This window comes from Dermacentor andersoni, chromosome 5 (genome assembly GCF_023375885.2).
Source record: "Dermacentor andersoni chromosome 5, qqDerAnde1_hic_scaffold, whole genome shotgun sequence".
NCBI lineage: Eukaryota > Metazoa > Arthropoda > Arachnida > Ixodida > Ixodidae > Dermacentor > Dermacentor andersoni.
Genome location: NC_092818.1, coordinates 198,395,501 through 198,422,782, shown reverse-complemented (window position 1 = coordinate 198,422,782; position 27,282 = coordinate 198,395,501). Strand labels below are relative to the sequence as shown.

At 45.2% G+C, this 27,282-nt stretch overlaps 1 protein-coding gene across 1 annotated transcript; it reads left to right on the top strand.

Annotated features, from left to right (window-relative positions):
• Positions 1-12,874: 12,874 nt before the first annotated feature.
• Positions 12,875-23,491, top strand: LOC126531845 (uncharacterized). Its single transcript, XM_050179588.3, has 5 exons — positions 12,875-13,003; positions 20,209-20,273; positions 20,866-21,033; positions 21,769-21,867; positions 23,367-23,491. The coding sequence occupies exons 1-5, from the start codon at positions 12,997-12,999 to the stop codon at positions 23,445-23,447; spliced, it is 420 nt and encodes a 139-aa protein (XP_050035545.2). The 5' UTR covers positions 12,875-12,996; the 3' UTR covers positions 23,448-23,491.
• Positions 23,492-27,282: the final 3,791 nt, after the last annotated feature.

The window sequence follows — 27,282 nt, the reverse complement described above, 5'->3', positions numbered from 1 at the left end:
TCTGCTTCTCGCACTCTTCTTGCCTAAAAGTTTTCAAACATAGTTTCCAGTACACACCAGCACTTTGACTGCTTCTACTTTTTACCTGCAGGTGTTGCTGCGAGATCCTTAGTATGGCTGCGTGCAGCATTGTAACACTTGGTGGAGGCATTTGAAGTGGTAGCCAAAAATATAAATAATCCTTGTCTGCATGAATGCTTTCAATTTCTAAATGCAGTGGTAACTATCACTATTAGTGCAAGGCCCCCCCCAAATCTATGCGGCAAGTGCCATAGCTCGAAACTGAATTTTTCCTTTAGTGTTTCCCAAGGCGTCTGATATGTCCACATTAGATGTGATGTGTTTGTTTTTATTTATCCCAGTGTGGAGAGAGCATCATTAAATTGTTTTTTATTTTTGCGTGCCTTGTGTTTTGGTTTATTTCTGAATTTATCAAGCAGCAGTCTCATGATGCTAAAGTGACTTATGTAATGGCAATCAGCTTTTGTTTTGCAGAAAAACAACGCATTTCCTGACCCATTGTTTGACATCCCCTCAGTCGCACAATTTTGCAGAGTATTCTACCTATATTGACTTGCTTGACCTCCACTAAAGAGTCTTGCATTTTCAAATACGACTCTTTCCTTAAAATCATTCGACACTTCTCATAATTTCTGTACCTTGGGCTTCTGATACTTTGCATTCACCATTTTTGCTTGTTTCTGACTAGAAATGTCTTCTTTGATTTAGAGCTTAAATTTTTCCCTTGGAACACACGGAAAGGCGTGCCATTGCATATCTACATAAAAGGGAAACATGTTTCATTAAACATTTGCAAAATCCAATTGAAGATTGATGAATGCAGCTTGCAGTGTGATAGGACTGAATGAGCCATAAAAGTAACTCATCTCACTTGGTAAATTAAAGAACATATTAGTGTGATGTACAAGATACGTTACTCTAACGTGGTGGGTTCTCTTGCTTATACAGCAACATAATCGGTGCGCGAGAAAAAAATTATTTTTGCATACCCCTCGTACACACTGATTTAAGGAAAATGAGCTGGAGCTGTCCACATGATCTACTTATTTTACCTGCGAGTATGGTCAACAAAAATGTGTCCCAGCTGCTTAGTGGTACTTGAGATTATGTCAGTATTGCATATGTGCCTGTTGTCTAAAATAATTGAATATTGAAAATGCTCGCAGGGATCTGATGTGCATATCTGCAGTTTATGGATACATGTAAAAGACTCAGCATCAAGTGCAAGTGAACGGTCCCACAGGCCCGGAGTCGATCATGCAAATAGATTCGCTGCACAAATTTGTGACCAGAAAAGATATTCCACATGAAATGGCATGCAAGGAAGTGTTGAAAATATTGCACAGTTATTAAAAAGCCTACGCTATTAATATGTGGGTTGATGCACTCGTTATGTAAAACGGAGGTGAGGCGTGCAGATAGGACACACGAGTAGAGTATTTGCAAGCAAACAACACGAGCGCCGCCCACTTCTCTACTCTTGTGTCCTGTCTGCACGCCTCACCTCTTTTTTGCACAATGAATCCTTACCAACTAGCTCAGCTTTCTGTCGTTCTACGTCTCGATGCACTCGATTTCGTCCGCATTAGGCACTCGCCTCATGATTACTTCGTGGCACAGAAATACTCGGCATAAGGCTGTTTTTCTGCTGTGGCCTTTGTAGAAACACGATTGTTCAAAGTGCAACAATTAAACAGATTCTTTGAGTCGCTTGTGGCTTCGCCAATACAATTCCGGTGCGCTGGTCCGCCTGTCCAGCAATTTCCTACTGAAGGGAAACCTGCAAATAAAAACACCGCTCCGCATGTAGAAAATGCTCTACTGTGACGCTTCTCAAACGATTATGATGCACCACAAGAGCTGCCTACTCGCGTGATATTCTCAACAAGGAGATACATTCGTTTACTTACTTGTGAAGGTATATGCCAGAGCACTTCGGGGCTTCGGTGGCACATAAGGCACGAGTGTGCCATAGCGTCCGATGTCGACGCGCGATCTAAATTGTACGAAACTATACTACGCATCCAAAAAACAGATTCGAAACCGAAATTCGCGTCATCCTTTATTGCATGAATGCGTACATAGTGATTTAGACAAGTCACGGACTTAGAGATCGCTTTCTGTAAACTTAATATTAACGCACCACCTTCATAAAGCCATCAGGTATGCGTTTTTAGATGACAAAGCATAAGGTGACCTGTACTTGTTTTCAGCCCTTTCAATAGTAATTGCGCTGGCCACATTGACCAGTAGCAACAGGGCGGCGCCCTAGAGGTTCCACTTTTCCGGCCCAGCTTTTCCTCTAGAGTTGTTCTACTAACTCCATAGAGTTTCTCACTATAACACCTAGAGGGCAATCTGGCGGCACCATAGAGTTTCTCACTACATTACCTAGAGGGAAATCTGGCGCTGCTGCGCTGTGGTATGCATGGGAATGCCGGTATATTGTGGATTCGGATTGGCATCGTTCTTGTATAGACAGGACACCTTGAAGACGCGCTTGGCAAGTACCGTTCCGTCTGTCACAATGATTAATTTTCTACTAGAACAGCACGTGAAAAGCTGTTTTAGCTTTATTATTACGCGAAAGCATGTTTTGTTTAACTATGAGAACTTATTGTGTGTACGACTACATGTTACGTAAAAAGTATCAGCGGGCCGCTAAAGTTGGAAGACAGACGACAAAGTTCGCGCTCGCTTTGAAATAGTTGGTCGTCTGTTCTTGCTTTTCTTCGCTTGGTCATGCATCGTGGGTGAGTAAAGATGTAATATGCGTGAATGGAAACATTTTATGAAGATTTTACTTTGAGAACGCGTTATTTGCGTAGCCATATCCACGTTTTAGACGAAGCCTCTTACAACACCAGCCAACACGAGCCTCGCAGACACATATCCCGTCATTCCCATGACGGCACGGTGCCCCCTTAAGAAACTCCCATAGACGGTGGCGCCAGATTACCCTCTAGGTGTTATAGTGAGAAACTCTATGGGCGGCACCGTCTATGGCATAGAGTTTCCTACAAAAATTACTAGAGGGAACTCTGGCGCTGCAGTTGTTGTCCTACCATGGGAATGATGGGAAGTACATGGATTTGTCTGATCTTCGTGCTTGTGGATTCAAACGTTCTTGTGGCTTTGTATATTACGCTATATAAATCTTATTTTCGTATATTTCAGCGCAATCTATATTCCTCGAAGTGCAGAAGACGCCGGGAATGCGTACAATTGCTATTAATTGCAACGATTGAGCTTGTCCAGGTGGTCAAGTCGAAACGCGCCAAGCGTCTCTAGGCACTGGCATGCCCGCGATAAATTCATAAAGGCGTTTCATTCGCTTGTCGATACATGCCTCCGTGGCTTAATGGTTTCAATATCAGGCTTCTGTGCTAGAATCCCTGTGTTCGAATCCTGCCGTCGGGCAATTTTAATTATGTTTATTTAATTATCTATTACGCAATACACTGTTGAAAATGACGAGTTTACAAAGTCACAAAGCCGTTTGAAGCCAAAAAGACGAAGTTTAGGCAAATCCATGTACTTCCCTTAATTCCCATGCTGGGACAAGCGCTCCCATTGCAGCTCCCGTAGACACTAGCGCCAGAGTTCCCTCTAGTAATTTTTGTAGGAAACTCTATGGTCTATGGGAGTTTCTTAAGGGGGCACCGTGCCGTCATGGGAATGACGGTATATGTGTCTGCGAGGCTCGTGTTGGCTGGTGTTGTAAGAGGCTTCGTCTAAAACGTGGATATGGCTACGCAAATAACGCGTTCTCAAAGTAAAATATTCATAAAATGTTTCCATTCACGCATATTACATCTTTACTCACCCACGATGCATGACCAAGCGAAGAAAAGCAAGAACAGACGACCAACTGTTTCAAAGCGAGCGCGAACCTTGTCGTCTGTCCTCCAACTTTAGCGGCCCGCTGATACTTTTTACGTAACCTGTAGTCGTACACACAATAACAAGTTCTCGTAGTTAAACAAAACATGTTTTCGCGTAATAATAAAGCTAAAACAGCTTTTCACGTGCTGTTCTAGTAGAAAATGAATGATTGTGACAGACGGAACGGTACTTGCCAAGCGCGTCTTCAAGGTGTTCTGTCTCTACGAGAACGATGCCAATCCGAATCCACAATATACCGGCATTCCCATGCATACCACAGCGCAGCAGCGCCAGATTTCCCTCTAGGTAATATAGTGAGAAACTCTATGACTAACTCTATGCTTGAATCCCAAATCACACGAAGTTTATGTAATGTGTTGTGGATTATATAACATGCTGCAGAAATGAAATTAGATTTTACGCGATTATCCTTGAGTATAGCTTCGTTTATATACTGCGCTGCGTGCAGTTTCATATTAGTATAACTAGAGGGAAATCGGGCGCTGCGGTCGTTCAACCATCATGGGAATGATGGGAAGTACAGGCTACGGTTTGGTATTCTGTTGACTGGCGAACAAAGTATTTTTTGGCAGTTTTGGTTTCGTTCCAAGCGCAATTGCTATAACCTTTAGTGGGACAGTGCGACGCAAAGCTCCTCTGCCTTTGTTCCGTTGCTCGAAGTGGCGATAGGGCGCTGGGCAAGCGGCTGGGCCCAGGACCGATGTTTGTGTCGCGATGTGGTGTCGAACATCTGACGAGAAAGCGACGGCATTGTAAGCGTTGAAAGAACGTGTTTTGACCGTTTTGACCTTGGTTTGTTAAATGTGTTAGGTTGGCGCTGTAGCGTTACGTGCTTTATGAAACTTCAGAAGAGCAAAAATCTGATACGAGACATACAGTTGTACTTCTAGTGGCTCGACAATCAAATTTGATTGAGGGCTTCATTGCGCATTGCTCGTTTAAGTGCTCATTGAAATGTGTGTTTCAGGACATTCGAGAACACAAACTTATTGGTTGCTGCTTTCTGGCTGTAATCTGCTGTCGCAAAATGGGTAAGTGTAAAGCCACGCCATAACAGCGGCTGGCGCACGCTTCAGAAACCGTCCGTCAATATAAAATATAACGAAGCATGTTCGCAGGAGGCCACAAGCGTCCTAGCTAGCACTGCAGCAGATGTGCTTAAAAGTACTTGAAGACGTTCAGCAATCGTGGCAGCCGAAGCAGCCTTCCGAAAGAGCGAGAGAGTTCGCAAGTGCTTGTCGTCCGGGAAAGTTTCGCGTTCGCAGCGAGCATTTCTTTCCTCCATGGCAGCGAGCATATGGCAGCGAGCAGGCGTCGTAGCTGACACTTGTAGCATTCCTCTCAAAGGCGCAACACCTTCCGACAGTACACGATTTTTATTTCCATAGGTACTTGATGTGTATATATACGGTTGTTATTGCTGTTGTAAAAATATATAAATAATTATTTCCTGGCGCTAAATCAGGAACATAATTTCAGAAGAATGCATACCCCGGTGTGGCCTGGTGGTAAACAGTGCTTCAACCTCAAAGTCATACAACGTTTATGTAATGTGTTGTGTATTATATAAGGTACTGCAGAAATAAAATTACCATTTTACGGGAAATTTTTGAGTATAGCTGCGTTTACTGCGCCACAAGCAAACGCCGCTAGTCTAAAGATCGAAGTCGATCCGAAGCCTGTACTTCCCATCATTCCCATGTAGGTTGATAGATAAATAGAATAAACTTTATTGTCCAACGGATAAGGTGATCTACCCACCCCCCGACACGCAGGTCAGGGGGCGAGTGCCGCCGCCTCAGATGCAGGCTGGGAGGTCTTGGGTCCCAGCAGCCTCTTCAGCCAGTTGGACGAGCCGGAGCTGGAGCTCAGAGTCCGAGCTGCGCAGCAGGGTCTCCCAGGTGTCTCTACTACCTATTTTGTGCGTTCCCCCGGGAGAGTACGGACATTCCCATATTATGTGGTCGAGGGCCCCTCTCGCCCCACAAAGAATATATCTATCGCTCCTGGTCTCGGGGAACATGTGGTTCGCCATAACCGGATGCGGATACGTATAAGTTTGTAGTCGTCTCCACGCGACTGCTTGTCTGTTGTTTAATTTTGGGTCTGGCGGGGATACCAGTCTACGAGCCAATCTATAATGCTGCGTGATCTCCCCATATTTTAGCATGTGCTCTCCGCTCCCTCGGTCATCGAGGGGCCACGTAGCGGCTCGGCGGTAGAGATCTCGAGCCAGCTCGTGGGCCGCCTCGTTGCCGGGGACGGCTTCGTGCGCCGGAGTCCAAATTATTTGAATTTTTCTATCTAACTTTCTCTGGCCTAGGATTCTGGCCGCTAAGGGCGAGATCCTTCCCTTGCTAAAATTTTGTATGGCAGTTTTGCTGTCACTGATCACAAATTTCGCGTCCGTTCCAGCGCAAGCTATTGCGATCGCAATTTCCTCGGCAACTTCTATGTTGCGCCCGCGCAGAGTGACAGCGGTCACGGGAATACCCCGGCCGCTGACGGCCGCTGCCACCGTAAAACTTCCGCTACCTCCCGCCGCGTTTACATAGGCCACTTCATGTTCCGAAATTTCACCGAATCTAATTTTTAATGCTTCGGCTCGTTTATGCCTCCTGTCTTTGTTATGTTCCGGGTGCATGTTCTTTGGCAGGGGGAGGATAATCAGATTTTTTCGCACTTCCCTATCTACTTCCACCTTGTGGGTGGGTCCGGATTTATTCCAACTTTGACCAATATGGCTCTTCCTGTCCTCGTGGTGTTAAGCCTCTCAATTTGAGAGGTTCGCATCGCTTCCGCCAGTTCTGCCCATGTGTTGAGCACTCCTAGAGCCATCAGTCTCTCTGTGGATGTGCACATGGGCAGTTCCAGCGCTCCTTTTACGCATTTTCTCATTAGAGAATCAATCTTTTCTCTTTCCACCGTTTTCAAATCGAGATATGGCGTTGCATAGCTCATCCGGCTGAATATGTACGCCTGTATTAGTTTATTCAAATTTTTCTCCTTTAGCCCTCGGCCTTTGCTGGCCACCCGCCTAATAAGGCGCAGGGTCTGTATTGCATGATTCTGCAGTCTCTTGACGGTCTCGCCATTGTGGCCGTGTGACTGGAGAATCAGGCCCAAGATTCTAATTTGCTCGACCATTGGTACCTCCTTACCCGCCACTTTAATTTTGATCTCCGACGGTGCCTTGCACCTTAAGTGTTTCGGATTCTGATTTCTGCGGCGAGCATGCTAGGCCTCTCTCGGCCGCGTAATCGACTATGATGTCGGTGGCGGCCTGGAGCAGGCTTTCGACGGCTGAATCACTTCCCCGGTTGACCCAGAGGGTGATATCATCCGCATATATACTAAATTTTAATCCCTCGAGCTTTGCCAATTCCTCGGGGAGTTCTCTCATAGCCCCGTTGAAGAGTAGGGGAGACAGCACTGATCCCTTACTCCCTAGCTCAATTGTAGGGGATTCCAGCGTTTGGAACCTCATGCAGGCAGTTCTTCCCGTCAGGAAGTCCCTGATGTATCGATATGTCCTGGTACCTACATTAATCTTGTTCAGCCCTTCCAGGACCGCCTCATGCTTTACGTTGTCAAAAGCCTTCGTGAGGTCCAGTCCCAGAATTGCTTTTGCATCTTTAGACCTTGAGTCTATTATATCATGTTTCATTTGGAGCATGACGTCCTGCGTACACAAGTGAGGTCGGAACCCGACCATCTCATGTGGCCACAGATCGCCCTGCTCCATGAAGCCCATCAGTCTGGTCTGGACGACGTGCTCCATCAATTTCCCCACGCATGAAGTTAAGGAAATTGGCCCTAAGATTTCCAATTGCGGAGGCTTCCCGGGTTTCGGTATTAAAATAATGCTTGCCGTCTTCCACTGTTGTGGGAGCTCGCTTTTATCCCAACATTCCTGCATGTACTTCGTTAGATAACTAATGGAATCGTCGTCTAAGTTCCTGAGCATTTTGTTCGTTACCCCATCAGGGTAACGAAGCCGACTTCGTTTTGAGTCTTACAATCTCTGCCCTCACTTCCGCTTCTGTGATGGGGGCGTCCAATGCCTCGTTAGGCGCTCCACCATAGTCGGGAAGTGGAGTTCGCGATGTTTCCCCCACGAACGTCTCAATTAATTTCTTCATGAAATAATCATCGTTCCCTACGAACGCGTGCCTAGCTTTTGCCACTCTTATACCGGATTGAGTCTTCGAGCTTGCGGGGTCCAACAAGTGCCGGAGGATGTTCCACGTCTTGGAGAGGTTCATGCGCCCCTCCATTTCGTCACACTTGTTGGCCCAATTTTGTTCGCATAATGTAAAAGTATAATCTTCGATTTCCTTATTATGCCGAGCAATCCTTCTTCTGAGGTTGCGGTTCCATTTCTGATTTTTGAGACGACGCTCCATGCTTTGCTTAGCTCCCCACATATGCAGAAGACGGCTGTCCGCTATCTCCGGGGCGTTATCCCCTTCGAGCGTTTTTGTCGTCTCTCTAACGTCTGATTTGAGCTCCGTCGCCCATTCCTCGATGTTTCTTATGGGCCCCAGTTCCTGCGCTCTCCTGATATCTCTAAGCTTATCCCACTCAACGACGGCCGGCGCGCGAGCTTTGCGCGTTTGAAGGCCCTCTTTCAGTATGGAAACAATTATGTAGTGGTCGCTGCCAAAATTTTGATTCGAATTGTGCCATTCTAGATCTTTAATGTTTTTCGAGAATGTCAGATCTGGAGATGTATCCTTACTAACGCTATTGCGCACCCTCGTTGTACTCTCAGGGTCCGTGTGCAGAGTGAGCCCTATAGATGTCATGCGTATCTTCCCACAGCTGTCTGCCTTTCGGGCTTTGGGGCGGGTACCCCCATTCCTGGTGATGTGCATTAAAGTACCCGCTATCAACAGTGGCTGGTTGCTTGAAATTTTGAGGGCCTTGCGAAACAGCCCTGAACCTCACCTTCCTTTGACTGAGTGAGCTATATAAATTTTGAAGGAATAAACTAGGGTCCTTCTGTTTTCTGGTTAGAATTTCGACAAACACGTTCGCGATCTCTCTCGACTCTAGATCGTGTTCAATGGCCGCGATATTTCTTTTCACGAGCGTTGTGACCGACGATTTCTCTCCCCTGCCACTGTGAAATGCCTGATAGCCTGACAGTTTTGCGGGTCCTCCAGTTTCCTGGAGGGCAATGGCCAAAGGAGTCTCATCTAATAGCGGAAGGTACTGTTGCAGAATCGACCGCTTGCGCCGGAAGCCGCGACAGTTCCACTGCCAGATTTGATTTTCATTTGCGCGCCTGGCCATTTTGCAGTTGCGTGACGATCTGCTCCGTATTCTGTTGCCACCCGTTCATGGCGACCATCTCATTCCTTAGCCTTTGGCATTCCTCGGCCTGTTTCTGAACTGCCCCGAGGACAGCTTGAATTTGGATGTTGATATGGTTCATAAATTCATTCATCTTGGCCTCTAACCTTTCGAAATTTTCGACCCTTTTCTCTATAGCCTGAATAGGGTCGGCGTCTTGAATGTTGCGTTTCGTTGGTGGCGGGAGGGACGCCTCTGTGACCATCTTATCCTCTCCTTGCGGCTGTTGACGTGCCGCTGGGGGGGGGGGGGGGGGGGGTCATCTGTCTAATGGGTTGTTGCGGAGGAGGGGTTGCCTGCATCTGTGATTTCTTTAAGTTTTGGATTTCGGACCGTTGCGAATCGACTATCCCAGTTAATTTTTTTCGACCATTTTCATTAATTTCTCAATTTCCTGGTCCCGTTTTTCCCTCTGATTACTTTCCTGGGAGACCTTGCCCGCAATATTCACACCCTTACGCTCCTTGCTCCTACCTCGTCTTCATGGGTTGGCAGGGTCCCTTGAGCTCGAGCGCCCCCTGGACTGGCTCCTGGCACGGGAACCGGAGCGTCCTCTGGGCGGCGGCGATGTTCTGCCCTGATTTGCTTCCAGTTTTGGGAAAGAGTCCTCGCAGAACTTGAAGTCGCGTTGTCGACTCTGATGTCCGCCACCAGTCGTCGTTGCTTGTTCCATCTTCTCTCACTGTCGCTTCTTAACTTCGTAGGGAGTGCGGAATAGTTCTCGACACTTGGGGTCTCCTAGGGCGTGGCCTTTGCCGCACAGCTGGCATTTAGGCTCACACCTGTGGTCACTTGACGGGTTCTCGAGGCCGCAGCCACGGCACTTGACGTTCGTCGGGTCCGGGCACACGTCAACGCGATGCCCGAGTCGGCCACAGGCGACACACACTTCGTATTTTTTTCGGTACAGCTGGCATCTGTGCGGTGCCCCGTTGAGGTAAATCCATCTTGGCACTTCTTTCTCCTTGAAGAGAATAAAGATCGACTGTGAATCTTTGCCCAGCCTGCGGACGCCTCGAATCTCGGGGTTATCCTTGCTGTCTAGGCGGTACAGAATTTCTTTGATGGAGTATCCGAGTGGAACCCCGCGGATGACTCCCTTTCCGCAGTGCTCGGGGGTGGCCACGTAAGCGAAAGTCTCCATTTGTTCACCGTCGAACATGGTGTTTCACGCTCGCGTACTTCAGCTTCCTCTCCGCACTCGCAGTGATGACGAGAACGGAGTGCTGCTTCATATTTGGAGTTATTATATCCTCCTTCTCTTCGCGTGGGCTAATCCCCGCCGACATTTTGATGATGTCAGTCAGATATGCTCTTCCATATTTGGTAAGCTTAACTAGGCCGCCACGTGGTCGGAGAACAATTTTCTTGGCGCCGTCTGGAATGCGCGTATGCTGACGCTCGATCGACTTGGCCGCCATTTTCCTGCCTGCTTGCCTCTGCCGGGCTCGCTGTTTCGCAGTTTTCTGTCCGCTCTTCTCTAGCGGCACGTACCTTCCTCCTTCGCTAGCGTACCATTGTCCTGGAACCGAAGATTCCTCGGGTGTAGTCGCTCCTTCCATAGTAGCCATGATTCACAACTTCCGCGCGACCACAAGCGGCAAACGATCCTCCGGTGGGAACGCCGCGGGCCCGGTCGGCCGCGGTAGCCTCAGCGCCTCAGCTACGTGCTGCGTTGAACACACAGTCCAAAAATGCAGGAAATAAGGTCTTACTTGCGGAGAAAACGGTATCCTCGTGGTCCTCTCGAGTTCCGTCATCGATTGAGCACAAAACCTAGGAAAAAAATATCGAAAGACTGCCGAAAAAGGCCAAAATTGGCGCAGCCCATCGGAAGCGCGTTCTACCCGGAAGGCACTTCGTCGTCTTCCCCCATATAGGTTGAGGCCTGTTGAGGCAAGGTTCAGGAGAACCCCCGTAGACACTAGCACCACATTTCCCTCCAGGGTATTTATTTAAAAACTCTATGCCACTTGCCAAACCCTTTCTCTTTTCTTTTCTTCACTATGGATGTATGGATGGATGTTATGAGCGTCCCCTTTGGAACGGGGTGGTGGGTCGCGCCACCAAGCTCTTGCTATTATACTGTCTAATGTCCTACCTAGGTTAAAAAAAAAAACACTATGAACTCCCACAACCAAATTTTCTGATCCCCTATTGCGAACTTTGTTTTTGTACGTCTCCGTTTTTGGTCATCTCCCTACTTTTCTTCCACCAATCCTCCAATCGCGTCTTATCCCTATTGCGGACATGTTTATTTTATACATAACAAAAAAACACACACCACATTAACTCATAGAATAAGATGTCATCGCATATATAATACAAGAAAAGGAAAAAAGAAAGCGCGCCACCCGCGCCAACACTGCCACCTTTGTGGAAAGCAGAGAGAGTGCTCCATTGGTTGGCGCTCAGGTGCACGAATAGATGAAATTGAACCTAGGCGCTCTCCCCCCCCCCCCCCCTCCTCCAAGATAAGAAAAAATAAATAACAACCATGGCGCTATAACCAAAACTCCGTTATGTGAAATTCTTTTCGTGGAATTTCATGCGGCTAAATTTAGTCTTGCTCAGCATGTGCTACAAAAAAAAAAAGAAAAAAAATGAAAACAGCAGACTTGTGAGACCTCAACATCACATTTCGATTTCACCCGAGGCCGTTCCATTGAGCAGTTGTATTATTAGTTTGTTAGCGCTCGCAATTAAACCATTCATTTTCAAACTTTGCCCCACTCTAACCAATAACATTGCTTAAATTCCCAGCATATTTGAAACTCTGTGTTCGTTCTCACCGTACATCGGGGAAACCTATATGCGCTTTGTATAATGCCTGAATATATTTAGAGAACAAAAGCAAACAGTAATTATACAGTAAGCTCGTAATTAGCCCGCAAATATTAGACCGCGCACGTATCATCACCAACGTATCCCATTTACACGAAATGTGAACTAAGGTGTCATATATAGTTCTCCCAGGATTTTGGGAAACGCTGTGCACAAGGCTATATAACTATTTAACACTTTCGTGTACGTGCATAAGTAATACACTGTAAGATGCGTAGTTAACCCACACCATTTCAACTTTGCGCGCACATCAACCATATTAACACGTGGGCAAAGGCAGGTGATTTAGAGCCGTCTTTCAGCGATCACTACGCCACTCGAAGTCGTTCGTGAAGAAGACGGCGCGCGTTGTGCGACAGCTCGGCCTGCCATTGAACACTACGGTACTGCTGTCTTTCGGAGCGTCTGTGCTTGAGCACTCACACAGGAATGTGTCCATCGCCTTAGAAAAAAAATCATTATTGAATCAAACCAATTTCATTGGTGACCGTATTATTTCTTTCATCCCTCCTTTATTGCCTTGTTTATATTATATATAATTTTTTCTCTTGATTTAATGACAGTTTACTGAACCGTTTAGAATTTTCCTCGCTTAAATTTATGCAAACAAACTATAAATCTTGAAATTCATTTCCTGAACACATAAGCAAAGTCGGCCCGACTCTTGGCCAATGCCCGTGAGTGCGTATGCGCCAAAGACATCATCATCAACAGCAGACTGTTTGCGGCCTCGGAATAACCCGTCCATTTCTTGACCAATCCCCCATAGTGGGTATGAGCCACATACTTGATAGAAAACAACAAAAACAACAATTTGCGACCGAGTAAGCCGTTCCAGCTCCTGATCTCTGCTGCCATCTTGTCGCAATGTCGTGTAAGCACGCTTCTTTCATTTCTGCGGTTTGTCACTACGTGTGCACGCGACCTTGGTTGCTAACGGTCGCTGTGACGTGCCTGGCATCGGCGCATGGGAGCTTGGCCGAATGCCCGTCTTAGCTAAGCCTATCTCACTCACATATGCACCGCACCCTCCTCGTACTGAGGGCAGCGCTTTTAATGCGTTTAACCCGTGACGCACGGACGAGCAACAATGTTGACGCTATATTTATTTATTTATTTATTTATTTATTTATTTACATACTCTCAAGCCCGAGGGCATACAGAGAGGAGGGGGCGAGTACATAAGTAGTGGCTGGCAATCTTGAAATTAGCTGTGTCACAGATGGCAGCGATGGAGTCCGGAAGGAGGTTCCAGTCGTCTGCAGTGCGTGGTACAAATGATTGAAAGTAAGAGTTGCATGGTGGGTACCCCACCTTTATTTGGCGATCGATGCGAGGTGAAATGCAGGATGACTGAAGGAACAACTCATATTTAAGAACCGGGTTAGTGCAGTAAATCTTATGGCAGAGGCATAAGAGCATAAACTTATGACGTACTGCAAGGTCTGGCAAACCGAGCGTCAGTTTTATTGATGATAAGTTTACGTGACGTGCATAATTTGATAAAATGGAACAAGCGGCCCTGTTCTGAAGTGATTCAAGAAAATTTGTTAGATTAGCTTGACCAGGGTCCCAAATTGAGCAGATATATTCGAGCTTGGGATGCACCAATGTTTTATGAAGTTGGGACTGAACATGAACAGTCGCACTGGAAAAACTGCGACGTATGAAACCGAGCATGCGGTTAACATTGTTAAATATGTATTGGAGATGTACGTTCCACGAGAGATTACTGGTGATGTGTATATCAAGATATTTGTAAGGATGCTGCAGAGGCTAATGGTGCGTTATTGAGGGTATATAGTTGAGAGAAACAGGGCAAGATGAAGTTTGTGAAGCGCGCATGCTTTTACATTTATTAATATTAAGGGTCGTTAAAGAATCGGAGCACCAAAAAGATATGGCGGTAAGGTCGGATTGCAGGGCACCATGATCAGAGGCGTTAGTGATGACGCGGTAAACTACGCAGTCATCGCGCGGTAAACTACGCAGTCATCGGCGAAAAGTTTTATAGAAGTAACCAACTTGAGGAGGTCATTAATAAACATTAGAAAAAGTAGTGGACCCAAAATAGACTCCTGAGGTACACCAGCCTGCACAAAAGCGATGGAAGAGTCATGTACGTTAGCAGATACATATTGGAAGCGGCTAGAAAGGAAGCATTCAATCCAGTGCAAGATATTAGTATCGATATCAAGTTTACGCAACTTAAGGAAAAGCAATTTGTGAGACACAGAGCCGAAAGCTGTCGCGAAATCCATGAATTTATAATCTGTTCCTAGTTTTTTGTCTGAAACACTAAATAAATCATTACTAAAAACCAAGAGGTGAGTGTGACATGAAAAAAAAAATTCTGAAACTATCCTGACAATTAGTGAAAAAAACGAGTTTGATTCAAGAAAAAGCAAAAAGATGCGAGTAAACGACATGTTCCATGAGCTTACAGGGTACACTGGTTCATGATGTGGGCCTATAATTAAATGGAATGTCAGTGGGACCTGATTTATGCCGTGGAACCACCTTCCCTCTCTTCTAATTATTAGGCAAGGTGGATGATTCTACTGACTGTGCAAAAATGTGCGACAGTATTACAAAATTACGTCACCATGTTTTTAAGAAACTTGGAATTGATCAAACTAACAATACCAGCATCATCAAAAGAAACAGGGTTCATAGAATCTAATCAGCAAACAGGATGTCCGGATAAGCATGGGGTGATGTAGCAGAAGAGAATGACACGAATACATTGCTTAATACTTCGCAGCAGTCATCGGGGACTATAGTAAAACCATTTTGATCCCACTATTGTCACTGACTATATTCCAAAATTTCCGCGGGTTATCATGAAGAATTGAAGGCAGAGTAACTTGATAACATTCGCTCTTAGAAAGTGCGATAGCTTGCTTGTATTAGCAGCCAGCAGTGAAATAGGCGTGCCAATGCTCTGCATTATTGGCTGTCTTGATGCGCCAAAAAGCAGCTTCCTTTTATTTAGCAGACGTTTAAGACGTATATTGAACCATGGTGCCTGTGAGTTAGAGATGATACGTCTAATTGGAATGAATCGATGAATGAGTGAAAGTACTTCCTGCTTAAACATGCAGCAATTTTCTTCAATGGTTATTGAGTGCAAGTTAGGTAAATAGTCAGTGATAAAAAGTTCTAACGCTTGGTTAATAAAAGTAACGTTCACTTGCATTGTATCTCGGTTGATTGTGAATGAGTTTCCTGTGCATAGAATATGTGGCGTAGTTTTTGTCAAATAATGTCCAGTGATAGTAGAGGCGTAACTTCACGCAAATGTCAGATGTAGATATTTTTGTGGCTGTATTTTTTTTTTTTTGCGTTTGTGAGTGCGCTCTTCCACTGCTGCTGTGATCAGCTGCTGGGCTATGCACCCCGGCAGAGGACGCAGGGTGGCTCTCAAGCTGCAACAACGCAGCTTTTTGCCTTGCGTCCTCTCTCCTTTGTTGCTGATGTAACCTTGAGAGAGTTAATAAAATGTATTGTATGTTGTATAAAGTCAGCATTTTTACAATCGCGAATTTGTTTGGCCGATTTAATAGAAGGAACAGAATTGCTTAAATCAAACTGCACTATACAATGATAACTTAGACCTGGCAGGTAAGTTATAGTGGAAACAAAGTGGGGTGCTGTCGTGAGGATTAAACCCAAGATATTAGCAGATTATGCTGCGCATCAAGTTGGTTTAAGAGCGAGCTGCGTTAAGTTAAAGCCCAAGAAAATATTGCTGTAAGATAAGCACTCCGACCAACAATTAACTACTGAGGGAAAATCAGTGCACCAAATAATAGTAGGGTGGTTAAAGTCGCCTAGGATCAATAATGGATACAAGTAAAATCCTTACAGTTAGACTACTGAGCGCATCATTAAAGTGTGATCAAAACGTGTTACATGAAGTGGGCGAGCAGTAACATACAAAAAAAATGAATTGCCTGTGCCCGGCGTGTTGATGCGTGCATACTAATTCAAGAGGCGACGAAAGCGTTATGTTGCTGCTGAGAATCCCGTTACGGACATCTATAAGTACACCGCCACCAGTACGCGGGTCACGATCATATCGAAAGAATCTGGAACTACTTTGACACGCCAATATTTCGCGGTCAGTAATTTGCTCGAAAGACATGTCTCGATCAGCATCACAGTATCAGCTTGCCATGTGTCGATAACTGTGCACAGCTGTTTGCGCTTATTGCGTACACTGCGCATGTTGGAATACAGGACGGAAGCCCATCATCCTTTAGTACCATGGGGGGGCTGTAACTGTGGTGTACGGGAATTGCTTGAACTGGCAGTGGATATGTTTCTACTGTTGGCAGTCCTGCCATCGGAAGGATTCATTTCACGTACTTGGCGGGCAACCTGACAGTATACATAGCACGTCTTGTTAATATACAGTTTATTGAAACGATATATGAATTGTTGGTCGCTCGGCTTTCAGATTTTTTTTTTTACGCGATTGATTGTAGCCACGCAAAGATCTTCACCAAAGGAGACGCTCGAGTCACGGAACTTAGAGCGTTGAGAAATTATATTTTCTTTTAGTTTTGACAAAACGAGTTCAACAATAATGGACCGGGGTCGTTTGGCATTTTATTGGCCTAATCTATGATTCATGATTATATTGCGCTTAGTGTTACACTGACGATTTTAAGTGAAGGACAGGATGTGGACGTCGACCGAAGGTCGATTGCAGTACCGTGACATAAAAATTAGGCTTAGAGGCTCCCACATCTGGTGGTGCTACAAAACTAGAGGTGAAAAAGAAATCCTGAGGTATGAGTCTTGCCATTCTAAAATCATAAAAAGAGGCATCGCTAAGGCTTGCATCAGTCAAGCAGTTGAAAAATCATGCCGCCATGCTGTGGGGGAGAGCATCAATTTGCAAGTAAGCCGCTTAAGAAACAGTGAGTACCCGAACAGTATGGTGGTGCAAATCTGTGAAAACATGTTGCCCGAAATCAGAACCAACAGGAAACGGCAAAACACACAGGGAAAATAAAAATGAAAAAAAAAACGCGTGGTGTTGCCTTACATCCATGGCTTGTCACATACGATAAAAAAGACAGCCCAACGCCATGTTGTTCAAGTACTGTTCTCCGCTCCGCAAAAACTAAAAGGGATGTGCAAAAGGGTGAACGCAGGGTCCAAAGAGGGCAATCTAAGGGCTACGGTCTGTCAGACTAAGCACGTGAAAAAGTACGTGGAATGTGCCACTTCAGTGGTTTACCAAATCACACTAGATTGCGGGAAAGTATACATTGGACAAACTGTACGTTGTCTAAATGATAGGTTACGGGAGCACAAATACACGGGCCAGCTTCTGACAGCACCTAGCAACTTGGCTGCACACTGCAAACAATGCTGATGCTCTCACTACTAGAAAGCACCAGAGTCATAGGCACATCAAAACAAAAACGGAGCGAGAAATATGGGAGACGCTTGCGATAGCTAAAGAAAAAGAGATGTGCGTAAGCACTCCGTCCATCGCACTTATCGAAGCGGAGGTTGAGTTTGCCAGGGCGGACGGGTGCAAGTGAACGATGTATGCCTGACCCAAAGTATGATCACATGTCGTCGCCTTGTCATATCTTTTTATATCTCCCCCCCGCGCCATATCTCCTTGTATATAAGCGCGTTTTTTAACCGTATTAAACAGTTGGTAGTTTGCGCTACGTACGTCCACGACCTGTCCTTCACTTAAAATCGTCAGTGTAACACTAAGCGCAATATAATCATGAACGTTCACCAACTAGCCCCCTTCATTGCTTTACTAATCTATGAGTACGGGAGATACCATCGTCAGAGAAACTAAGATTTATAGTTCTAGAAAGGACGTCGCGTACATGATGTTCAGATTGTGTCCACGTTTCAGGTGGGTTTTCTGCGAGGCCTAGAAAATAAGGTTGTGCCGACGCGATCTGTCCTCGATCTCATCTAAACGTGAATTCAAAGCAGCAGCTTGGTCATTGACGGCTTCGTTCATAATGCCTGGCAGACTCGTAATACCTTGGGATGCGTCGAGGGACTCAAAAGGAACTCAACAGGAGCAAGAGGGGCAGCCAAGTCGGATACCTTTTTCTCCAGTTGCTCTTGGTTATTTTTGTGAGTGTAAGCATACTGATCAGCTCAGCATGACGAGCATTCGACATAGTTGACAGAGGTGCAATTGCGGCGAGGACGTCGCTATTCTGGCCGTCGTTAAAACCGGGGTTCAATTCTACGTTCTCAGACAGTAGTAACTTGATTACAGATACACATTCGTTGGAAATGTCACACAAAAGTGGGTCTGCGAAGAGCAGAAAAGGATGATTGTTAGAACGTCTAGCGTGGAAAGGCGGATATCTATTAACCTCCACAACGAAGCAGAAAAGACTGTAAGGCGACAGCATATTTGCTGCTCTTCCCTGGCCACTGAATGAAGATGATTTTCAGGTTTTTATATGTGTGACGCAAGCCGTTGTGGTCGATGACGATGCCCTCTCGTGAATTCCAAAGAATGCAGTCGGTGCTACATTCCGATACGAAGCGCTGCCCTTGTCAAGATACACCATGAACAAGGTCGATGACGTAGTTGCGACGACAGTTGTCTCGTCGGGAGACAGCCAGGTGAAAAGAGCCAAAATCTGCACAACGAAGCAGAAAGCACTGTAAGGTGACAGTATGTTTGCCGCTCTTCCCTGACCACTGAAGGAAGGCAATGATTTCCAGGCTTTTATATGTGTGGCAAAAGCCGTTGTTGTCAAAGATGATACCCTCTCGTGAATCCCAATTAATGCAGTTGGTGCTACATTCCGATTCGAAGCGCTCCCGTTATCAAGACCCACCATGAACAAGGTCGATGACGTAGTTGCGACGACAGTTGTCCCGTCGGGAGGCAGCCAGGGGAAGAAAGCCAAAATCTGCACAACGAAGCAGAAAGCATTGTAAGGCGACAGCATGTTTGCCGCTCTTCCCTGGCCACTGAAGGAAGACGATGACTTCCAGGCTTTTATATGTGTGGCAAAAGCCGTTGTTGTCAAAGATGATACCCTCTCGTGAATCCCAAAGAATGCAGTCGGTGCTACATTCCGATACGAAGCGCTGCCGTTGTCAAGATCCACCATGAACAAGGTCGATGAGGTAGTTGCGACAACAGTTGTCCCGTCTGGAGGCAGCCAGGTGAAAGAAGCCAAAATCTGCACAACGAAGCAGAAAACATTGTAAGGCGACAGCATGTTTGCTGCTCTTCCCTGGCCACTCAACTATGAACGACCTTCTGTACAGTTTCCGAATGTAGCTGAAAGCACTGTGCCGGACCATTGAAGCGCTTGTACGTTAATTACCGACGTCAGGCACCGTGTATATAGATTAATAATATATACAAACGGTCACATGAATGAACTATTCCCAACAGTCGTCATTGTTTTGTTGTCGGCCGCTCTTGATGTCATCCGTTCGGGATTAAAGCATGGGCTCAGAGTCTCACGAAAAATTAACGCATATATACTTGGTCCGTGTACATTCTGCCAGCTGGGCGGTTTACGCATTCTATATCAATGTTACGCTGTACGGAAGCATGCTAATGCTGCGAAAAAAAAAACGTACGATGCAATTTGTTAGTCCTGCCTTTTCCTTCTTTCTTTTTTGAAACAAAACCTGTGTATAACTCAGAACTACTGATGAGATTTCGACAAGTTCCCATATAAACGCAGCTTGGTCGAATATCAATATGTTCTGTCAAGCACATCATAATGTACAAAAAAAAAAAAAGAAAGGCTCTGCCTTGTGTTTGACGTTTCAGGCCGCTTACTTTATTCGCAAGAATTATTGTTGCTAGCCGATTATTTATTCTCTGTTCAAATTGGCATACATTTATTCCTGCTGTTGAAACATCTGTGAGACACACATGCAGTAAAATGTATCAACAATTTGTAATCCACTAACGTGAAATGCTGGCATAATTTAAGAGAAATAAAGAGTTGGCTAGGCCACCTAAATTTTCTTTCATAAGCTTACCTTCCCCTCATATAAGTCGTTCGGCTAATCGATGCCTTGAATTATGCTGTCGTTTTTCAGCGGTCGCAGACGCCATCAAGACTTACTTCGACAGTTGGCACGGATTTTTCAACATAACAGAAACGGTACGCTCCGATCTAGCTTTCCAAATGAGCAAGAATCGCGCGCAGCGCATGCTGTATAGCTGCAATACTACCACATATAATGACGAGAGTGGCTGGGTTTTCTGAAATCGCAATCTTTCAATTCTTCCCCAATGTTATGATATACATTTTCAGTGTTCTGATGCATAGAAATATCACGTTCAATTTTTCGACGCTTCTAAATAAAAGATAACTAGTGCACTCGACACTATATTCCAAGCTTTTCGCGCTATAAGAGTGTGGAATGAGAGAAACAATACATTTGTTCAACATTCGGTGAACACCGTGCTTTTCGAGTGCACTTTAAAGAGCCCCAGTTGGTTTAAATTCATCTTTGGCTCTTGTACACTATAGAGCGCCTCTCAAGCGGCGCGAGTTGTTACCTTGCCAGCGCATTAAACTGGAAGGAAGGAAGAGGGAAAGCGGAAAGGACAAAATAATAATCCAGGACTGTGTAGTACGCATAAGGTGAGCTTTCAGGTCGTCGTTTTACTACGCTGGTGTGTGCTGGTGCAAGTCGAGTACAGGCGCCTTGGCCCACTGTGCAAATGCGACGGTGAGCGGCCTGTCGCAGGCGGGCGACATGCTGCTGTTCCTGTTCCTGTACATGGGCACCCTGGAGACGGACTCGCAGAAGTGCCTGATGAACATGTGCATGGGCTACGGCGTCAACGGGCTGCTCTTCGTGGTCGCCTCGGTGCTCTCGACACCCACCGCCGGGACGCTGCCGTACATATTCTACGTAAGCGCCCCAAACGGTTTCTCGCTGGCCCTCTGATAGAAAGCGTGACTCGGGGCAGTCATGCGATGGGCTTGCGGGGAGCAGTTGGAAGGCCGTATTCAGAAAACGGCGCTGCAGAAGACACACACGCAGCGCGAACGTTGTGCGTGTGTCTTCAGCTTCGGCAGCGCTGTTTTCTAATTATGATACGAGGGGGCGCTTCCTGCCACGCAAGCGCTTGGTGGCGAAACCCACTGCCCCGTTCCAAAGAGGACGCTCACAGCATCCATCCATCCATCCATCCATTCATCCATCCATCCATCCAGAGCAGGCTAGATTACTATTTGCCATCGCCCCGTTTCAAATGGAACAACAACAACAACAACAACAACAACAACAACAACAATAATAATAATAATAATAATAATAATAATAATAATAATAATAATAATAATAATAATAATAATAATAATAATAGTAATTCCGTCAGTTCTGGCCAGTGCTTCGAACTGCCTCCGATATCTTGCTTAGTCATTTAGGCTTGCCTTTGTAGATGGGAGGGCACATCTTATGCGTGTGCCAAACGACACCACGTCGCGCAAAAAAGAAAAAAAGAATCGAAAGCGTCACGTTTTCAGAAGCTGGCATACGAACGTCCCCCATAAGCGACAGGTCCTCGAAAAAGAGCGGCACGCAAGGCTGGTTGGCTTTCGGGCTCGAGGCTGAGTCGCTGGCGCTCCCGTGTCCTCTCTGCAGTACCACCTGTTCCAATGGACGGCCATGCTGGCGCTCATCATATGCGGCGTGAAGATAATCGCCGACAAGCAAGGAGGTGGCGGAGCGACCATGCAGGCGGTGGGTGGCGCAACGCGCCCGATGTTTCCTTTAGCGTGTTTAGTAGCTGCCGATTCACTCGTCGTTTGATCGGGCACAGGTGTTTCCAGCTATAAATATTTGAACCCTTTCACCAGCGCGGTGACTCACTTATTCTCGGTCGGTGACATAGCCCCCGTCCCCACTTCAATGTTGTACAGCAAATTCACAGTATTCAATAAAATGACACTAAATCTTTGTTTGGGCACTTCAGTAATGTGGTTGGAGCAAAACCGATTACATAAAAAAAGTAAACTCCGAATACTGTTTACCTGAACTCGTCAGGAGCACATGGCAAGAAAAAAAGATATCCAACAGAAAATACCGATGTGGACAGCAGGGAGGAAGACACGACAAGCCGCCAGGCTAGCAGTAACAAAGTAAGTTTAATCTTCGTTTTGGCACTCGTTGTAGCAAAAAACACGCAACGCAGAGCTGTTTCAGTTTCTTGTCACGCCGACAATCTATTTCTTAGCAGCTGACAGACTGGCTTTGATGGTGCACCAGTGCACCACTAATTCTACTACAAAAAGAAAAGAACTGCATCAGAATCAAAGTGTCAGCCTAAGAAACGAACTATATCGGCATGACAAAAAAAAAAAACGGCGCTGCATTGGATGTTTAGTGCTACATCGAGTGCCACAACGAACGCTAAACCTTCAGTTGCTACTGCTAGCATAGCCGCGTGTCGTGTGTACCTGCTGTCCATATGTCACTACTTCCTGCCGGAGACCTTCTCTTGCAAAAACCTGGGCCATCTCAATTGATTTTACACCAGCGGAGTTAATTAGCGTGCTTGCTTGTCTGAGCGCGTCCTGCATACACGGAGGCGGAATTTAAACACTGAAGTTTTCAACTCTGCTTCGGTATTTAGTTGACACGTACGCGATTTTTTTTCATCGGCGCTACCACAGAGTCTGAGCTCGCACAAGTACGTCGCGGCAAAACGAAACGGCATCTCGCGTGGCTTTAGTAAACATGAAGTGCTCTCCTCTCTGAAGTTAGCTGTTTTCAGCTGAAAGTGCAACACGAAGTCACGTGACACCGCTTCTTTCTCGATGTTTCTCGAGCCGTTTCGTGATCATCTGAGCAGCACCTCCTTTACCGCGGCTTCTTATTTTGTTGTGATGACTGCGTGCAGATGTTCGTTAGATTCTGTGGCATAACTATTCTATATGCGAAAAAATACAATTTCATAATTATAAAGGCTGACCATTGTCGGTGTAGCACCGCAAAATGTACGGAAAAGCGAGTCAGACGTACGGACGCTAACACAAGTGGGCTGTAACCTTGTGTACAGCTATGCAGAGAGGAATATGGTGCCGTGTCTGTATGCAGTTTTTATGTACCTTTGACGTGCACTTGAATCTTAAACAACACATTTGCATGTCCTCGTACGACTCCCTCCTGTGCGTTTTTCGCGTTGCATCACCAGTATTCGTACCGAACTTCATGCATTGTCATCTCCTCCCTGCTTGCAGGTAGTGGCCGTCATGTGCGGAGGCATCCACGCCGGACATAGCGGCTACATTCTGTACCGGCAGTACATCAAGGAGTCGTAGCACCGGCGAATAAACGAGACCGCTGTCCTTGCAGGTTCAGTTAAGAGGATCGTTTTAGTCACAGCCGACCCCAGAGACGAAATTATTTATTAGGCATGGATGAGTTTGTATGCGTGATTTTAAACGTAACCGTCGCTTTTTTTTCGCTCTTCTCTAAAACCATTGTGTTTTGCTTTTGTAGGGACGTCGATGTTTTATTCATTCAGGTGCTTTTACTAACACATCCATTCTCGTTCATGGGACAACTTGTACTTTCTTGCCTTTGCAAAATAAATGTTGTAATTTGTTAGACTATATTATTACACATCTGCTCACGCACAGTGAGGCGGAAGAAAGTGTTTTGAAAACTATTACAAACTGTTCTGCAGATGAAACTTCCTAAATTAGTGAGTGCGGAATGCACGAAACAATGCTGCTATACCTGACGGCGTGGCTAGCTCTCTCAGATGGGCCGTGGGCTTCGCCGTTTGGAAAAAGCCTGCGCGTAAGGCTTACGTGGGTTGCCTGCACGGCAGCCCGACACGCGATGTAGCAGTGCCGAAAAATTCCAAATGTGGTCCAATAATCTCGCGCTTCCAGTGCCATTCTTGCTGAAGAGATTTATATTTTCGGAATTCGCATCCATGAGAATCGTGCGAAAAAGTTTCAAGAAGGGAATTATTTGGATGCATATAGCAAGGTTTAGCCGGAATGATGGACGCATGACGCATGGGGAGTGAAGGGAACTAGATATGCAAGAGAGAGAGAGAGAGGGAAATGAATACGAGAAGTGGGATCTACGCAAATATGAATGACGGTACCATGGACGTTACTGAAGGAATAGAGTCCGCAGATTTAGATGAGGGTCACGGTTTTTTAAGGTTTCACGAACCGAAATACATTCTATGCAGCTGTCGCTCTAAGAGAATACTGTACATCACTCTCCCTCTTCAAATACAGGTGAAATAAAAAAAAATGTGGTCCTCGGGCTACTACTGAACCAGTTCGAACTAATATTGCTGCATTAAAAGAAACGCAAATTATATTGACTGTTAGGAGCAGATTTTGTTTATTTGGGCTCGTTTGATAATCAGTGTTCGCACTGCAAGGCTGTTCAGTTCCGTAATAGTGCTTTTCACTCATTAGTTGGAGGGTAAGGACTGCTACTGGCGCCTTGACTGAAGCGTTTAGACACTTAGAAAGCTAGACAAACATGCACAAGAAATTTGAAGCTATATGTGCTCATGAATGCAATTTTATCATATTACAGCAGTGATGACACTTTTCGATAACCAAAAAATTAGACAATTCCGTTTTTAAAATGCACGTCTAATTTTGCTTGTTACACAAATAAACCCAAAGCTGGTCTAGGACGGCGCACATGACAGAGGCACATTTTGTTAAGACGTTGTTTTGCAATTTGTTCTGATGTAGTCGTTTTGGAGGAATAACGGAATGCAAGACTTATCCCTTGTGGTGACTTATATAAACTACTCTCAGTAACTGCCGAAAGCGCTGATTTTCCTAACAAAGAACTAATTTATATCTCTTTTTGTTTTGATTTGTTGTAAACTGTGATTACACTCATATTCAGGGCAATGCTAAATCAATTCGAGGTTTTGTTTTTGTGCTCAATAATGTTGCCGGTGACATCGAATGCGATGTAGAGGATGGTATTCTTGGCCGTAGTGCTGTTTTAAGTTCGGTTTTGTTGACTTAAAGCAATAATATGAGCGCCAGATTTCTCTTCCTCTGACTACGTTACACTATCAAGTAGGCTATAGTTAGATCACGATGAACTCTGTTACTGTGCTCGGAACAATTTAAGTGACGGTAATGCGTTGTGGTTAAAATTATGTAAATACCATGCATGCGTGTATTCAGCCTCTTCGTCAACTTAAGAAAAAAAAATATCTCTAGTCACTCAATAACTCGAGAAATTATGCATCTCAAAAGAAAAATTATGCGTCTGAAAAAACTCGGTCAGCAATAATCGTAGAGTGAAAGTTCGCGAACAAATTTATGTATTCCCCTACCATGTCAAAAATAAAATTAACGAATAATGAGAGTGCTTTTGTGAACTTTGTTTAGGCAAACTTATGAAATTATCACCCACGTGATTTTGGCAGGCTTCTAGGGTATACTGACGCTTTTATTATGAATAGCGTGTACACTTCGTATGCTAGCGTCATTTCTAGTGCTTTTAACTAACAGTTTGAATCTGTTTTCACTGGTGAATAATAAAGCAAGACCGGACTTCCTCAGCTATAAAACAGTCTCTCCTATTGAGGACTTCGATACATCGGAAGCCGGTGTTCTCAATCTTCTACTACAAATAAATGAGCGGAAGTGTGGTGGTCCAGACAACATACGTACCTAATAGTTTTCGGAAACGGGCATGCAGAACGAACCTCAAGATCTCTTGTTCTTATACTTAAGAAAGCACTTTCTACCGGTGCATTAACTCATAACTGGACTCATTCTAAAATTAAACATTAAAACAAGGAGACAAGCAGATGATTGAGAACTACCGTCCAATGGCTCTAACGTATAGATGCTGTACATTGCTGAGTCACATTATTCAAGTATACCACACTGTTTTCGGATAAGCATTCACTTTGTCACCCTTTCAACATGGCTGTAGAAGTGGTTTTTCCTACCACAACTCAGCTCGTTGAAATATCTAATGACTTCCCTTTGGCTATTAACAATTGTGCACAAATAAATGCAATTTTATAATCATCATCGTGATCATCATCATCGTCGTCATCATCGTCGTCATTATCATCATCCTATTTTATGTCCACTGCAGGACGAAGGCCTCTCCCTGCGATCTCCAATTACCCGTGCCCAGCGCCAACCGATTCCAACTAGCGCCTGCGAATTTCTTAATTTCATCACACCACCTAGTCTTCTGCTGTCCTCAACAGCGCTTCTCTTCTCTTGGCACCCATTCCGTAACCCTAATGGTCCACCGTTTATCTAACCTACGCATTACATGACCTGTCCAGCTCCATTTTTTTCTCTTAATGTCAATTAGAGTATCGGCTATCCGCGTTCGCTCTCTGATCGACACAGCTCTCTTCCTGCCTTTTATTGTTACGCCTAACATTCCTCATTCCATCGGTCCTTGCGCGGTCCGTAACTTGTTCTCAAGCTTCTTTGTCAGTCTCCAAGTCTCTGCCCCATATGCCAGCACCCGTAAAATGCACTGGTTGTACACATTCCTTTTCAATGATAATGGTAAGCTTCCAGTCAGGAGCTGACAATGTCTGCCGTATGCGATCCAACCCATTTTTATTCTTCTGTGAATTTCCTTCTCATGATCAGGGCTCCCTGTGATTAATTGACCTAGGTAAACGTACTCCTTCACAGACTCTAGAGGCTGACTGTGACCCTGAACTCTTGTTCCCTTGCCAATCTATTTTTCATTATCTTTGTCTTCTACATATTAATCTTCAATCCCACTCTTACGCTCTCTCTGTTAAGGTGCTCAATCATTTGTTGTAACTCGTCTGCAGTGTTGCTGAATAGAACAATGTCAACGGCAAACCGAAGGTTGCTGAGGTATTCGCTGTTAATCCTCACTCCTAAGCCTTGCCAGCTTAATTGCTTGAATACTTCTTCCAAGCGCGCAGTGAAGAGCATTGCAGAGATTGTGTCTCCTTGTCTGACTCCCTTCTCTATAGGTATGTTCCTACCTTTCTTGTGTAGAATTAGGGTAGCTGTGGAATCTCTGTAGATATTTTCGAGGATATTTACGTAAGCGGTCTGTACTCCTTGATTGTGTAATGCCTCTATGACTGGTGGTATCTATGCTGAATAAAATGCCTTTTCGTAATCTATGAAAGTTATT

What these genes read in the sequence shown, in the direction of transcription:
- LOC126531845 (XM_050179588.3), top strand. An exon ending in CGCTGCCGTACATATTCTAC is followed by an intron (nt 21,034 to 21,768) that starts GTAAGCGCCCCA and finishes TCCTCTCTGCAG; the next exon opens with TACCACCTGTTCCAATGGAC. An exon ending in GCGGAGCGACCATGCAGGCG is followed by an intron (nt 21,868 to 23,366) that starts GTGGGTGGCGCA and finishes CCCTGCTTGCAG; the next exon opens with GTAGTGGCCGTCATGTGCGG.